General features: G+C 38.2%; 1 protein-coding gene across 1 annotated transcript; it reads left to right on the forward strand.

The window, feature by feature from the left end:
• The first annotated feature begins 4,305 nt into the window (after positions 1-4,305).
• Positions 4,306-8,052, forward strand: LOC122674578 (probable G-protein coupled receptor 141). The gene is made up of 2 exons (XM_043873045.1): positions 4,306-4,483; positions 6,751-8,052. The coding sequence occupies exon 2, from the start codon at positions 6,784-6,786 to the stop codon at positions 7,663-7,665; it is 882 nt and encodes a 293-aa protein (XP_043728980.1). The 5' UTR covers positions 4,306-4,483; positions 6,751-6,783; the 3' UTR covers positions 7,666-8,052.
• Positions 8,053-16,802: the final 8,750 nt, after the last annotated feature.

Consider the following 16,802-nt stretch of genomic DNA (forward strand, 5'->3'; position numbering starts at 1 on the left):
CCCAGAGACGAAAGGGGTGAAAGGTGAGTGGAGAGTAAAACTGAGGGCCAGGGGTCCTGCCTTCCTGCCAACCCCTTAGAGGCAGTAGTAGAAAGGGCTCTAGAGATGATGCCTGAGGCCCTGGGTTTAAATCTCCACTTTGCCCTCACAGAAGCTATGAGTCAAGGGGGTACAGTCAATATGCTGCGTATTTTAAAAATAAAGAGATTCAAAGACTCTCTTCCTTGCCCAAAGTGATATGGTGCCCATCTGAGTCCAAACTCTGGTGTAAATAAGCAAAAAGCTTTCCTCATTAACAGCCCTGGTTTAGTTTTATATTCCATTAACTATGCCTGTTCTCCTTCCCATGCCTCTACAGTCAACGGGCAATTTTCAAACTTTAGCTTATTTGTTCTCGTGGCAATATTTGTTCCTGTTGACTTTTGAAATCCTTTTATCCTTTGGATTCCTCAACAACTCTTCTCCCTGGTTCTCCTTTGCCCCACCTCCTCCAGCTTCAGGCACACCTGCTGATCCAATCAGCGCTTGTTATTCTCCACATAAAAGCTGGCAACCTACAATTAGAAAAGAAAGGAGGTGGGATCACAAGGAATAGGGACTATTTAATGCATGTGTTTTCCTTACTAAATCTAGTCAACAGAACCTTCTGTAATTGAGCATTCAACTTATGACTGAGGAAGTGAATTGTTTTAACTTAACTAAAATGGCCACAATGTGGAGAATGGCTACCATATTGGACAGTATAGTGTAGAGTCTCACAACATAAAGGATGGTGCATGGTGCATGGTCTGTGGGACCAGCAGGTTGTGCATCACCCAGGTACCAGTTAGAAATGCAGAACAGGCCCCACCCCAGATCCACTGAAATAGAATTTGCATCTTAACAAGATCACCAGGTCATTCATAAGCACAATAACATTTGAGAAACATTGCTTAGAAAGTTTAATTTTGAAGCACTATAGTGACGGACACCTGTTTATATCCCAGTACATCTGTGGCTATTATTATACCTGAAGAAGTTTCCTTCTGTGAATTTTTACGAAGTCCCTCTCAATACACTAATTAAATACTTCATTAATCATATCTTGGTTGAAGTCCCACTGGATGTCAAAATTCTAAGATAAGTCTTTTATTTCAGAAAGCAACTGAGTTTAATCTATTGATCTGAGTTACATCTCATCCTTCTCTTGAGGGGGTATCATGTGTTAGTAAAACCACTACTTCCTTTCCTTTGTTCTGAGGAAGTATTATCTTCCTTTCGTAAAGGAGTAGAATATAGAAGAGAAAAAATTAAACCACATTGTTCAATAATCTCCAAACAGGTAACCAGCTTGACTGTGAAATCAGGTCACACCCTATGGCTTATGAGAAGACTCACGCAAAGCATTTAAAGATCTGAAGCTAAATAGATTAGAGAAAAAGTTCACGTTAAACAAATGTTTTCTCATTTTCTGTTGAATGTGTCCATGCTCTGGGATCTCCCAAGGGTTAAAGAGACTCAATTTCCTAAAAAAGAGACAAGACTCTTTGGAATATAGTGAAGCTTCCAGATGTAGTGGTTTGGGAGATGGTCACTTTGGCTGACAGCGCAGGTCATAAAGGAGGGTGGGCTAGGAGTCTCAGAGGCAGGGTGTCTGTGGACTCTACTTGGGCTGCCTCAGTTCCTTCTGTAAAATGAAGTATCTGGATTTGTTAGAGCCTCTTTTAGGTCAGTTCTAGCTCTTACGCTCATCTTTGAAAACCTGTAAGAAGGAAGTTAAAATGATTAAGTCATTATCTCCAAAAGAAGGATCATTTCACAGTCACTTTAAGAAAAGCATATGCATTTATTCAACAAATACTGAACTCATTCAACAAGTATATGCTACACACTGACCTGGACACGGGGAAGAGACAATGACGGTACCGTTAGGGTCAGTGAAGTCCAGCTTAGGAAAGTGGTAAATTCTCAAACCTTGTTTACATGCCTAAGCCATTGACTGAGGCTTTGCAATGCCAGGCGGGGTGCCCTGTTTGATTTAGAGTCCAAAAGTCAAGGACACAGCCCATCCTTAGGTATGTTCCAGGCAGCGTATCTCAGTAGACCAGAAGGCAGGCAATAACCCACAACAAAAAATTAAGCAATTAAAACACCTTGTGGAAAATCATACGTAAAAGCTGCAACTGGGGCGGTGTGGTGTGTTCCCTGAGCAGTCGCCTGACACTGTGCAGTCAGAGAGGGCTTCTCAGACGTGGTTAACATCAGCGCTGAGAACTGAATACAAGAGGCAGCCTGACACGTGGGAGTGAGAAAAGCACTCTGGGCAGAGACTCACAGATGCGCCTGAAACTAACACAACACCGTAAATGAACTTTATTCAGACACAAACAAGAAAGAAATAATGCCATTTGCAGCAACATGGGTGGACTTAGAGACTATCATACTACGTGAAGGAAGTCAGACAGAGAGAGATAAATATCATATGATATCAATATATGTGGAATCTAAAAAAAGATGATACAAATGAACTTATTTAGAAAACAAAAACAGACTCATATACATAGAAAGCAATCTTAAGTTTACCAAAGGGGAAATGTGGGTGGTGAGGGATAAATTAGGAGTTTAGGATTAACATACACACACAACTACAGGTATATACAAAATAGATAATCAACAAGAACCTACTATATAGCACCGGGAACTCTACTCAATATTCTGTATTAACCTATTTGGGAAAAGAATCTGAAAAAGAATAGATATATTTATATGTACAACTGAATCACTGGGCTGTACATGTGAAACTAACACAACCCTGTAAAATAAATATACTGCAATAAATCATACTTGTGATTAAATTATAAACCTAAAAAATAAGAGGATTGTATTGTTCTGAACTGGAAAATTTCTAAGCTCTCATACTAAGGTTTTTTTATTTTTCTTAAAAATCTTGGCACATCTGAATGAAAAGAGCTGAATTCTGAGTATAGTGAGAAAAATATACTAAATACATGCATTCTTCTATCTGTGTTTTAACTACAATATATACACTTTTTTAATACTTTTAATTCCTTATGCTGTCAGTGTGAACAATTAATCTGTGTGCTGGCCATAGTCTTGAATTATAGCTGACTTTTATTTTTAGGCTTCGCTGTTGGTCACAACTGACATTTCCTAGTTAGTCCTTCGTCAGAGAAGCAAACCCTAAATATAGCATAGTTTCTATGGGAACATACTTTATCTTGAAGATTCCAAGAAACACATTTTATCTGAAAAACGAGACCTGCCAGATAAAATGTGAAAATCCAGGCTCACAATCCAGATTTTCTACTTTCAAAATAATGCGATTTAAGGAGAGATATTTAAAATGGATTGAAAAATTGGCTCCATGAGAAATCTTTCTAACTGAGTTAAATTGGTACAGATCTGCTTTTGACTGTAAGAGTTGGAAATCTCATCTTTTATTGTTTTTCTTGTAATAATCAAGCACATGACTCTATTATGTTTAGATTCTATTGTTTTGTATCTCTGTGGCTGCAAACAGTTGGGTAATCATCTAGCAGATGGCGTAGGTGGTGATGATTACTCATTCTTCCCAAAGTAAATGAAAATTTTATGAGTTGTTACTGAAATGTAGGTCATAATGAGTTTGCTTTACAAGTTATAGAGTTTTGGGCCTTTTAAATACCTGTAGCTGAACAGTAATATGATTTGGGGCTGCATTTGCCTATTAGTATTGAAGGCATGTTGGTTTCTTTCATCTTTAGGTATACTAAACCCATTTCCTTAAAGTTATGCTTTGAGACCTTAAGATAGCTAAAGATGACTATGCAGTTAGAGCAGGAAGTAAAAAGACTGATGGAAGAATATTTAAGACTTTTGAGAAAAACAAAACGAGCCCTCTTGTGGAAGTTACATCACCAGACAGTCAAGCTCCAAAGGAGTCATATCTCCAAATGGCAGTTATTGAGGGAAGGGAGTCTTTGGAAATTGAACACCAGAGAGATAAATATTTTGAGCTTATTGCTGAGAATATGAAAGTCTCATAGGAAGTAGTCCTCTCCATCATTCTTGTACTGAATATGAAACATTTTGGATATAATAAGTGCAATAAGGAACAGCACTGAGGGTGAAAAAAGCTCTAAATTTTTCATGCTAATAAGAAAAATTACTGCAAAGAAGTAATGGATAGTGAAAATGAAAGTCCTAACTTAAGAAGAATGATTTGAGTCTGTCTCACCACTAGTTTTAGAGATAAACATCTGTTGGTGGCCCAGATGCTTTATCTGGACCCTCCATCTTGACTGTGTAACTTCGGAAGTTCTCAGTCTAAAGCTTGAGCTCTTCACCAGTTCATTATCCACCCCATGACTTCCCTTGACTGTTGTTAGTGAAGACTTGATTCTAGAAAAGTATTCTTCTTACCTGCTCTGATGTAGACCACCAACAAATGACCAGGTTGTCTTGAGTCTTCCACCAGCAGAAAATCATAAGAGGAAAAGAACAAGTAAGTAGTTCGGATGGTCATTTAATGGTTTCTGCGTGAGAAACAGAGCTAGAAATCTCAGTGCTTGGTTTTTACAAGCAAAGAAATACTTAGAAATTTCCTGGGGTTGGCGGTCCTAAGGGTAAGGTCCTGAGAGAAAGGAAAGGGGATGATCCAACTCCTCTCTTTGCTAAAAATTTATCCCAATGCATTTGAATATTTATAGGGTGATTCTGAGAGAACTTCAAAAGGGTGGAATTTTATGTTTATGATATATCTTTGTGTACACTGTAGAAGGAAAAGTAGCATTGAGACTTTTAAGACCAAGTCCACGTCAGGGAATTTGTTGGCTCTTTAGACATGGAATCTTTCTTACTTCTCATAACATTCTTACAAACTAGATCTCATTCCCATATTTGAGATTGAAGAGGCAACTTCAGTGTTAAGCATATAAAAACCACCTAAACTGGTTGGATGTGATAGATTATTTAAGTTTTCCTTGCCTTAAAGTCATTTCAAACTTAACATCTTGTCTCCTTAGACTGCAGAACTACCGACATTTTAAAATTTTAGTAGTTTCGAATTTGTTTTTCATAAGTCACATAAAACTATTTTGTTTCACACAAAAAGTATATAAGCATTATGTATTTTATGTATATGTAATTGGCTATAACATATATTTCAGCACATAAAATTTAGATTGTTATGCAAAATATAATTATATTTCTAAATTACAATAAAATCTTATTTGAGGGTAGTCAACCTGACGGGGTCAATGTAAATTTTTTTATAAACAAAAATTTAATTATTCTAAGAAGATTCCATGGTAGCAGAAGAAAAATTCTAAGATATTAAGGTATTCACTGTGGAATAACTACTCCCTCAGAAACATATGCTCAAACTTCTTCTGACCACGTGGAGAGCAGATACATGAGGAAAATGAACACAGATAATTCCAGATGGGAAAGTTTGACTTGTTGAAGCCTGGGTCTCATACGATCTAATCAAAGATCTGAAAAAGTGTTTTTTTAATTGTCAAATATTTATTATATACTTAATAATGCAACAACAATTTTATGTAACATAACTGTGTATCTGCCCCTATGTAGAGTAAGGAGAAAAAAGTAAATAATGTCTTTTTTGTCTTTGCTTTTCACCTTAAGCGTCATTACTTTGTGTAGCTCTTTTTTTATATATATAAAGTTGTCTCAAACACACTGACTCATTTAATTTTACAGTGATGTAGGCAGTATGTGAAGTGAAAGTCACTTAGTCATGTCCAACTCTTTGCAACCCCATGGACTATACAGTCCATGGAATTCTCTGTAGCCTTTCCCTTCTCCAGGGGATCTTCCCAACCTAGGGATAGAGCCCAGGTGTCCTGAATTGCAGGTGAATTCTTCACCAGCTGAGCTATTGTAGTCAGTATGATCTTCTGTATTTCATAGCTAGAGTTCTGTGAGGCCAGATGACTTATGCATGCTCTAACAGCGAACAAATGACCGAGTGGCACTTAGGTATGGCAAAGCACATTGCCAAGCATTCTTGTCTTTCTGCTATATGATCACTGCCCCTTATGCATCCAGTACCTGAAAAACTTAAATGAAAGCTAAACAGAACCTACCCTCAAACTCCAACTTTTTACCAAATGTAACACACCAATCCACGAAAGTTTCAGAGTCTGGAAGAAGGAAAGAGAGAAGGTGATAGGTATATTATAGGCCACTTCTTCCTCAAAGCTGCTCACAGAAAATATTTTCAAGTGTCTGATATATCTTCTCACAACAATTTCATGTGACTTACATGATCGTTACAATATCTCAAACTGGATTTCCTGACAATAGGAAGGATGGCCTTTATTTTATAGATCTGATATGGATGTTTGCTGGGTACATACGGTCCCTACCATCACTTAAACTTTATTTTGTTCATCATGATTTTTTTGCATTAGTTTTTATTCTAAAAAATATTGCATTAGACTGTTATTTATTTTGATGACTGAGTCTCTAGCCCTTCCTTAAATTTTATGCCAGAGAATAATGTGTCTTATGCTCAGCCCTGTGCTGGTATGTGAATTTAGACATATCCATGAACAGAATGCCTGACTGCCCAACGACAAGTTTTATATTCAATCTTATTTTTGTCATTTTGTTTCACTCTCTGACTTCTCAGTATTTTTGAGTAATGAAGATGAGTCTCTGACAATATTTATTGGGTATTCAGTTCATGGGCAGTTGCTGTGCAATTTTAATATATCCACTCTAATTTTGTAAAACTTTTAATTTAAGGGTTTATGGCCTCCTAGCATTTTGTGGTGAAAGATGGAGCTGACCAATGTGACCACCCTGTCAAACGCTTCGAACACAGACCTGAGTCGCTGTGACAGGCACTGCAGGACGATTCTCCTATCACTATACAGTGTGGTTTTGCTGGGAGGCGCTGCAGGGGCCATTGCGATGTCTTATATGATGCTCAAAAGGAACAACCAATCAATCGTCGCCACGATTGTTCTCAATATCATCGTGCTACACTCCATCCTCCTGTTCAGCCTTCCCTTCCGCCTCAGCTATTATGTCTTAGTTGTCTGGGAGTTTGGATCCTTCACCTGCCGATTGGTTAGCAGCATAATATATGGTCATATGTATTTCACCTTTGTTTTCTATGTGGCCATCATTGTAAGTCGATTGCTCATGTATTTTAAGAAACTCCAAACTCAGTTCCAAAAGTACCATGTGGTGGTTTTAAGCATTATTATTTGGATGGTGGGTAGTGTCATTTTTTTGCCAATATTTTTTTTACATTATGGCACCAATCCAAGTTACTCAGAACAACAGTGTTTCGAGTTCTACAAAGACCTCAAACGCGAGGAGTTTATTATCTTGAACTACTCTATGATTGTCATTATGATGACAACGGTTGTGACCCTCTTTCTGATACAGATGTGGGTCATTGTTCAACTGGTAAAGGCTCTTTGGCCAGACATGTGGACGCATCAAGAGTATAGAGCTCAAATCAAGAGCTTCTTCTTCCTCCTCATAATAGTGGTTTGTTTTATACCCCACCATGCCTTCCGGATACACTTCATTCAACATTACTCAGAGACAGAAAATTCCGATTTAGTTCTTTATAATGAAATTTTTGTTGCTTTAACTACAGCCTGTTGCCTGGATATGCTGTGTTTCGTAGGTGGTGTTATCCATTAAAGATGCCTATGTTACTTGCTTTGTAATCAGTTTCTCACTATTGTGAAAAAATAGTTTCAATTGAGTAGCTGCTTCCACAACTTCGAAATTTTTCAAATTCTTGTTCTTAATCATCACCAAAATGATTTTTTCACAAAAAGGTAATGAGGATTGATTTTTTTCTCTCTTCTCAACAAACTGTTATTAGTTCTTCACTACCTGAACATGTTCAATTGCCTTAACGCTACACAAGTTGATCCCAACCACCCAGACTCAACAAATCTCTCTTTTTTTCCTGTAATATTTACTTCCACTATGCACAGCTGTTGGTTTTTCCAGTATACTCTCTTCTTTGCATTTATTTTCACTGAGCTTTGATCCTAGAATATTCTTCAAGGTCCAGAGAACCCAAAGATAAAGACTCTACAGAAGCCTTAACTTATTCAACTTATGGTCAACTTGGCGATGTCTCTATCTTGAAAATTACTGATATTTTACCATATCTGGAGGAAAGAATTAGCTCAGAAAGTCAAGAGACCTAGAGGAAATTCTTTCAGGATTGATGGGACATTGTGGTTTGATTTTGATTAAGATATAACAGATAGTCAGGAAGCTGAGATTACCTCCCCGATCTCCCTTTCCAGACATGTAGCCATAAGGCAGGAAAAGAAATAGGAAAAGGCGGAAAACAACTGGTTTTAGTCTAAGCATGCTGGCAGACTGTATTAGAGCCATGCCTCTGAGACTGTGGGACTATTCTCAAGCTTCTTTAAGGCACCATTTATAACCAGTAGTGTTATACAAAATCAGTCAGTGTCAGTTAAATGCAATAAAACAACCAAGACAACCAACTCAGATTCTACTTATCAAACACAGACATCGATAGGTCCTTACGCTTTGCTTTGCTTATAATTATACTCCATAAAGAGGGCTTACCACTTCTTCCCTCTTTAGCAAATTGGCCAGAGGCTTTAGTCTTGGCCAAGACGACTTCATGCCAGAGCACTGAAGCAGGAAGTTTTAACTTGGTTCCATTACCCTCTTATCAAAAATCCTTCCCACTCATTCTGGATTTTGGAGAGAAATGAAAAAAATCCACCAAGAATTATAAACGTACATGCATCTTGAAATTGGCTTCTGAGTTTTCATTTCCTTGTGATTTTCTACTGGGTCTATCAGACAGAAAGTCAAGTAGATTACTGGAAAAGGAGGGAAAATTGTACCCCCTGTGCCAGAGAGAAATTGTGTAGTACCTAAAGTTTACCATACTGTAAGGTCAATATCATAAACCTGTTATATGGGAACAATCTTTTGTTTTTTAATGCATTTACTTTTGAACAGTAGTCTTCAGAGTGGGAGTGGGTACAATAATAATTTAGTGGAATGTAAAAGAGTAGTAGTAGAAATTTATTTCTATTTATTTTATATTAAAATATAGTTTATTGTACTGATATTCATAAAGGAACTTATCAGCAATGTATGGGTATAAACTATGTATAAATATTACTTAATGGGGATATATACAATTTTTTTTTTTACTGATAAGGATGTAAGATCAAAATAATCTGAAATCCACTGTTCCTGAAGACTATTCAACAATGACAATATTCCCTGTCAAAATGTTTTTCTCTTAGGGACAAGACCATTCTTTCTTTAGTGAAAGTATCTTGATGAAATGTAATGAAATGTAACTATCAAGATAATATAGAAAAGCATATCAGATATTACCATCAGATACCTAACAAACAAATGTATTTGTACAGACCATCTATTATTGTCTTTGTCAAATTGCCTTATAAGTGTGTTTGTGTGTAATTATCTCTTATACTCTCCACATTTCAGACCAAAGGAATGGGTCTTATTTGATTGTGTATATTTAATCCTCCCTTGAAAATCAAACTACTCTTGAAGCTAGAAAAGTGTGAAATCAGACTCTGAAGGTTGAATATTGTGAGATCTGGGAATTGCAAATTCGGTCCTCAAGTAGTAATCATCTGTCCTATGAGCCCTCTGCCTAGGGTGGAAGTTGCTTACACAACAGGTAATAAACCAATGACCTCATAAATCCAGTCAGATGGAGGTTTGTGCTGGTATCTCTCAATCTGGGTGATGATAAATATTGATATTTCAGAGTGAAAACCACTAAGATGGAGAGTACTCTAGATCTCAGATATTAACCAGATCAAGGATACATCTTCAGATTAGCTGATTTACCAGTAATTTTCTTTTTCTCTCAAGCAGTCATTTTGCCACTTGATAGCAAATACGTCTTCAATAAAACTCTATGCATAAAAGGTTACTATTAACTCCTTCATTTATAAGGAGCTAAAACAAAGACAAACTCTCTACCCACTTTATTTATACTAAATCCAGAATCTTTAGTGCTTTAGACTTACAAAGGGGATATCAGTTGGACAAAGTACTGTGAGCTGATCAAGTATTCATTTCTTGTCAAGATCCCACCAGGAAATGAAGTCCCACACAAATTAGGCTAATTCAAGGATAACACAATGATCAGAGACTAGTTATAAAGAAGTGTATACAATGCAGGGAAATCCAGAACAATGGCACTCCAAGGCTAGTGATAGTAGCGCTGTCACTATCCTTATGCCCAAAATGACAAACAGGGGTACTGGTGACCAAAAACTGGAAACAGGAGTATTGTGGAATGAAAGTAAAAGTCGCTCAGTTGTGTCTGGCTCTTTGCAACCCATGGACTATATAGTCCATGGAATTCTCCAGTCCAGAATACTGGAGTGGGTAGCCTTTTCCTTATCCAGGGGATCTTCCCAATCCAGGGATCCAACCCAGTTCTCCTGTGTTGCAGGCAGATTCTTTACCAGCTGAGCCACAGTTCAGTTCAGTCGCTCAGTCGTGTCCAACTCTTTGCGATCCCATGAACCACAGCACGCCAGGTCTCCCTGTCCATCATCAACTGCCGGAGTCCACCCAAACCCATGTCCATCGAGTTGGTGATGCCATCCAACCATCTCATCCTCTGTTGTCCCCTTCTCCTCCTGCCCTCAATCTTTCCCACAAGGGAAGCCCAATTGTGGAGTGAGCTGCTTTGAAAGAAGCTATGACCTTAGGCCAAGAAATCAATCATCCCACGGCAAAGCTGTAGAAAATAAACCAGTGGAAAACATACCATCATCTTATTCTTCTCCACCCTTCCAATGTTTTGGTGATGTTCTCAATTTGCTGAATTCACCAGAAGGCAAGGGAGACTGTTGAGGTGGTTAATACAAGTAAGATTTTCTGGGTAGAGAATCATGGAGAAAAATGTTGACAGACCCCTACTTTCAAAAATATGCTTTATTGAAGTCATTACTCATAAAACAGAAGCAAAAAATCAGAGATCAAACTTGATGGTAAGATGCGATTTTTTAAAAAATGTCCAGAAGATGATGAAATATAAGCTGACACATTTCAAAGAATAAGCAACATAAAAATTTCAGAGATGAAGCTCATACTGAAAACTTCATAAAAGAGGATTTGTTTAGAACACGGTAAAAAATCTGGCAGTGAGGATCAGTAAAAGCAAACAATCCCACGAAAAATTTTTCAAAAATTAAAAAGAATTAGCAGGAAAATGATTGGCTGTGGACCACAGAAATGGAGTTCTAACATACGTATTGGTATTTTTTAGAAGTTGCTATTTCATCTCTCTTTTAAAATATACTTTTGTTGAGCATGGGATTCTAGGCTGACAGTTCCCTTCCTCCACTGTCTTCTTACTTAGAGCTTTGGTTTCAGGGTATTCCTAGCCTCATTAAATGAGTTTGGAAGTATGCCTCTTCTATTTTCTGGAAGAGTTAGAGAAAGATTGACATTAAATCTGCTCTATACGTTTGCTGGAACTCATTTTTGAAGTCATCTGATCCTGGATTCTTTTCCTTTGCAGTGTCTTTGATTAGTGATTCATTTCTGTACTTATAGATCTGTTGAGATTTTCCCTTTCACCTTGAATCATTTTATGTAATATTATGTTGGTAGGAATTTACCCATTTAACCTAAGTTATCCAACTTATTAGTGAACTGTTGTTCATAGTATTCTCTTAAAATCCTTAGTTATTTCTTCAAGCTTGGTAGTAATTTTCTCACTCTTATATCTGATTTTGTGCATTTGTGTTTTCTCCCCTATTTTCTTTGTCAGCTGAGCTAAAGGTTAATTTTTATTATCATTTCTAGGAATCAACTTTCTGTTATGTTGATTTTCCATGTTTTTTATTTTATTTATGTCCACTGTAAATTTTATTATTTCCTACCCTCTACTAGCATTCACTGTAATTTTACCTCATTGGATGTTAGGTATTTTTGTATTTTTGTAAGTATTCTCAAGCTTTCTTCTGGAAGGCAGTTTGTTCCTCATTAAGGTGTTGTTTTTAAGATCTGTTAGGCAGGTCCAGAGCAGTATTACATCTAGAGCTATTTATTCCACATTATTCAAGCAAGAACTTGCTGAGTTATATACCTAGTGTCCCATAAATTATTAAATTCGTCAATAAGTCTGGTGGGAATGTGTACTATTCCCAACCCTATGTGAGCAATGGGCACAATTCCCACTAGTCCTCTAATGTTCATTCTTCCTTCCCTAGACAGATCAGGACTCAGCTGAACACCCAAGGAGAGGGTGGTGATACAAGTGTCCGGAGTTCTCTCTGCTTTGCTCTCTGTTTTCTGTTACCTCTCCCTAAAAATTCTCATTGCCTGCATTCTCAGCTCAGCCTCCTTAACCCCGGGACTGTGCCTGGTTCTGCCTGGGTTCTCCTCCCTATGTGGCACATTGGAAACGTACAAGGCAGTGATCTAAAGCAATCAGAGGGTTCATCTCCTCGATTTCCTGTCTCTCATTGATCATTGCCCTTCTTTACCTGATGTTCGTCCAATGTCTTGAAAACCACTGTTACACGTATCTTGTCAGTTTGTTATTGTTCCAGGCAGTATGGTAAATCTGGTTTCCATCATTCCATCTTGGCCAGAACCGCAGGAATTTAATATATAACAACATGTCATAATTATTCATGATCTTTTTTCTTATCTATTGGCTCAGCAATCTGTCTCAGATAATATCATGGTGCTAGGGGTAAAGAACCCATCTTCCTGAAGATGTGGGTTCAATCCTTGGGTCAGGAAGATCACACTCCAGTATTCTTGCCTGGAGATTCTCTTGGACAGAGCAGCCTGGTGGTCGACAGTTCATAGGGTTGCACAGAGTTGGACACGACTGAAGTGACTTAGCATACGTGCATGAAGATGACCTGCTTACAGAGGTTGTAATCAAATTTTCTTTCTTTCTTTTATTGCTCAATCACTGAATCGTTTGTGTAAAAGGATATCAGCATTGATCATCTGAAAACATTTCAGTCATGCAATTCTTCTCCCTTCTCCATGCCCACTCCTATCTCCCCTGCATTCTTTCTCTACCATCTCCATTCAATTCTTAACTAGATAGGAATTTTTGTGAAAAGTTAGTTTTGCAAGTTTTAAGTAGACAGGACTTCCACACAGGTATGCTGATCAAAATATTTTAGAGTTATATCTTTGCACGACAATAGAAAACAATAATCGAATACTCACCATAAGCTGGAGATGGTTTTTAGCATTTTCTATCTTTTAAATCATTGAATCCACACAACAGTCATTAAATAGGCTCTATTATTAGCTCCAGTAAAACTACAGAGTGGCTTCCCTGGTGGCCCAGCAGTAAAGTATCCACCTGCCAATGCAGGATACTCGGTTTTGATCTCTGGGTCAGGAAAGTTCCCTGGAGAAGGAAATGGCAACCCACTTCAGTATTTTTGCCTGGAACATCCCATGGACAGAGGATCCTGGTGGGCTATAGTCCATGGGGTTGCAAAGAGTTGGATGTGACTTAGCAACTAAACAACAACAAAGACTGCAGAGAGGTTAAGAAATTTGCCTAAGATTACAAAAACTACCATATCTAATATTGCTTCATTGGGGATTTTATAGAAAATGTGTGTGTTGGGTGCAGGAAGAGCACAAATTAGCTAGAAAAAGCCTTTTTAAAAAAAAAAAGTTTTTTGATGTGGACCATTTTAAGAAGTCTTTTTGAATTTGTTACAATATTTGCTTCTGTTTTATGTTTTTGTTTTTTGATCCTGAGGCATGTGGGATCTTCACTTCCCAACCAGGGATCAAACCCTGTGCCTTCTGCATTGGAAGGCAAAATCTTAACACTGGACCACCAGGAAAGTCTCTAGAAAAAGCCTTGGTGTAATAACCTTATTTACTCACAAACTACCAGTCACACAGAGCAAGGTTGAGCCAGAAGGTGCGATTACTCAAACCTAATGATGAAAGTGAAAGAGAAGAGTGAAAAAGTTGGCTTAAAGCTCAACATTCAGAAAACTAAGATCACGGCATCTGGTTCCATCACTTCATGGGAAATAGATGGGGAAACTGGAAACAGTGTCAGACTTTATTTTTTTGCGCTCCAAAATCACTGCAGATGGTGACTGCAGCCATGAAATTAAAAGACACTTACTCCTTGGAAGGAAAGTTATGACCAACATAGATAGCATATTTAAAAGCAGAGACATTACTTTGCCAACAAAGGTCCGTCCGGTCAAGGCTATGGTTTTTCCAGTGGTCATGTATGGATGTGAGAGTCATGTGGACTGTGAAGAAAACTGAGCGCTGAAAAATTGATGCTTTTGAACTGTGGTGTTGGAGAAGACTCTTGCGAGTCCCTTGGAATGCAAGGAGATCCAACCAGTAAATCCTAAAGGAAATCAGTCCTGGGTGTTCATTGGACGGACTGATGCTGAAGCTGAAACTCCAATACTTTGGCCACCTCATGCAAAGCATTGACTCATTGGAAAAGACCCTGATGCTGGGAGGGATTGGGGGCAGGAGAAAAAGGGGACGACAGAGGATTAGATGGCTGGATGGCATCACTGACTTGATGGACATGAGTTTGTGTAAACTCTGGGGGTTGGTGATGGACAGGGAGGCCTGTCATGCTGCGATTCATGGGGTCACAAAGAGTCGGACACAACTGAGCGACTGAACTGAACTGAACTGAACGCCATCTTGCACAATTACTTGTTTCCTGGGGATTTGACTGTCAATAATGGTAGCGAGTCTTCTCTTTCCATCTTGTCATCCTAAAACCTGAACTCACATTTTTCGCTCCAGGTCTGATCCTCCTTTTGTATTTCTCATTTATTTGAAAAGCATCATTCACTCACTCAAACTTGAAACTTATTTCTGTATTTTCTCCCACTTGCTCAACCTGACGAAGAGTCGGTCTCCAAGTCTGACTGATAGCAGCCCCCAAGTATTCCACGAACCTGTATCTTTTACCCTGTACCTCTAGTCTCTGCCTTCATTGAGGTCTTTAGCCCAGCTCTCTTGGGTGGCTAAAATAGTCTTCTATCTATTACCTCCTGTTTCATCGCCCCCCACCAATCATATTTGCTTCCATTACCAGGCTGATGCCACAGTGGTTTTCCTAGAATTGAAATCTTTTTATGTCAACTGTCAATTTTAAATCCTCCCACTTTAAGCCTTGAGAACACTGACACTGTTTTCATATGAAGCCCACACATAATCTTGTTCTTACGGGACCTCTGTGCTTCAGCCACAGACGGCCTTTCTGAACTCATAGGGACCTCACCCAGATCCTTTGTTTCAGTCTAGCATCACAATCACAATTCTGTGTCTGACTCTTTCACCCTCTACGACTTGGCACATCCCGTTTTCTCCACCTTGTAGTCATCTTCCTTCCTTGTTTCCCCTTCATCCCAGGGGCCTCACTCTGTGGTCTGTGCTCAGCTTTGTCATACCTTCTGCTCTTGCCTCCAGTCCTTTACAAAAGTGAGTGGAGGGAGTAATTAACTACGCTAAGTCTCCTACATATTAACCTTCCTGTTGGGAACTTTCAAAGATGCGAACGTGTTTTCACATGTTGCAACTTGCCCTCCATCTCCTATGGCTGATGATCCTTCAGTTCTACGTCTTCCATCTCCTCTCCCTCCTCCGGTCAGTAACTCTTCTTGCCTGCTCACTTGGTGCCAGTCCCTTTATGCCAACTGCTGTCCTGCACAACTGTACTTTTCAAGGTACTGAATATAAGATGAAAAAAATTTTTTTTTATTTTTTGTGTTTGTTTCTGGTGTATTATTTGTGTGAAAAGCATTGTAAACTCATTATAGTACAGTACTATATAGCTGATGGTATTAGTTGGCTAATTTTGTTGTATTTCTGAACAAATTAGACTTAGGAACATGCTCTTGGAACAGAACTTGTAGGGGACTTACTATATTCTTACTTGTCTTTTCCAAAGGCACGGGCCAGATCTTGTCATGCCCCTTCCCTATTTCCAGACTGAGTTATGAACCCCTATTTAACCAAACCCCCTGTTTCTTACATAGACCTCTATCACAACACCTTTCTTCTAGCATGATAAGCCTCAGTGCCAGACAGTGAGAGCAGAGAAGAAACCAAATGATATTTATTTCTTTACCTTTAGGGTTTATCATATTGCATATTTTAATTATTCTCAGAACCTTAATTTTTTATTTAGTGTGAAAAAAGAGTTTTATTATTTGAATGACATTTAAACTGGCATTCAGAATCTAGAATGTTTGATCTGAAGGAGATGGGGAAAATTAACAAAAATGTACATAAATTTCTCCTAGATAGACCAGTTTGTTTCTATCTCTAGCTCAAGTGATGAACTTAAAGTAAATCCCTACAGTATTTATTTTCTTTATCATCTAATGACCTGGACCAGAGTGCTAAAAATAGGAATTTTGTTTAAAATTCAAAAATAGGAATCCTCACAAAGCAGTTTGCAAATGTGTCAAGAATGTCTGCTATTTCCAAATGCACTAATTTGCCAACTAATTTTTGAGTGTTTTTGTGCAAGTGATGATGCCAGGTGCCAGAGATAACCACAAGAAGAGATCAAAGTGAAAGTAATTTGGCAATTTTACAACCCAGTTCCTCTCCTATGGGCCTTCATATATATTCAGAGATCCAGAGAATCTAGAAGTGAAACAGTAAGATACTAAGAAACCTACGAGCCAAGAAAAAAATTGAATGTTATAGATAGTATTGTGGGAGGACCAAAACAAACAAACAAACAAAGTGGCAGGTCAGTGTAGGAAAAAGCATTTTGAATGAAA

This window comes from Cervus elaphus, chromosome 18, assembly GCF_910594005.1.
Source record: "Cervus elaphus chromosome 18, mCerEla1.1, whole genome shotgun sequence".
Lineage (NCBI taxonomy): Eukaryota > Metazoa > Chordata > Mammalia > Artiodactyla > Cervidae > Cervus > Cervus elaphus.

Excerpts from the sequence above, each read along its gene's own strand:
- LOC122674578 (XM_043873045.1), top strand. The coding sequence starts at position 6,784 with ATGGAGCTGACCAATGTGACCACCCTGTCAAACGCTTCGAACACAGAC.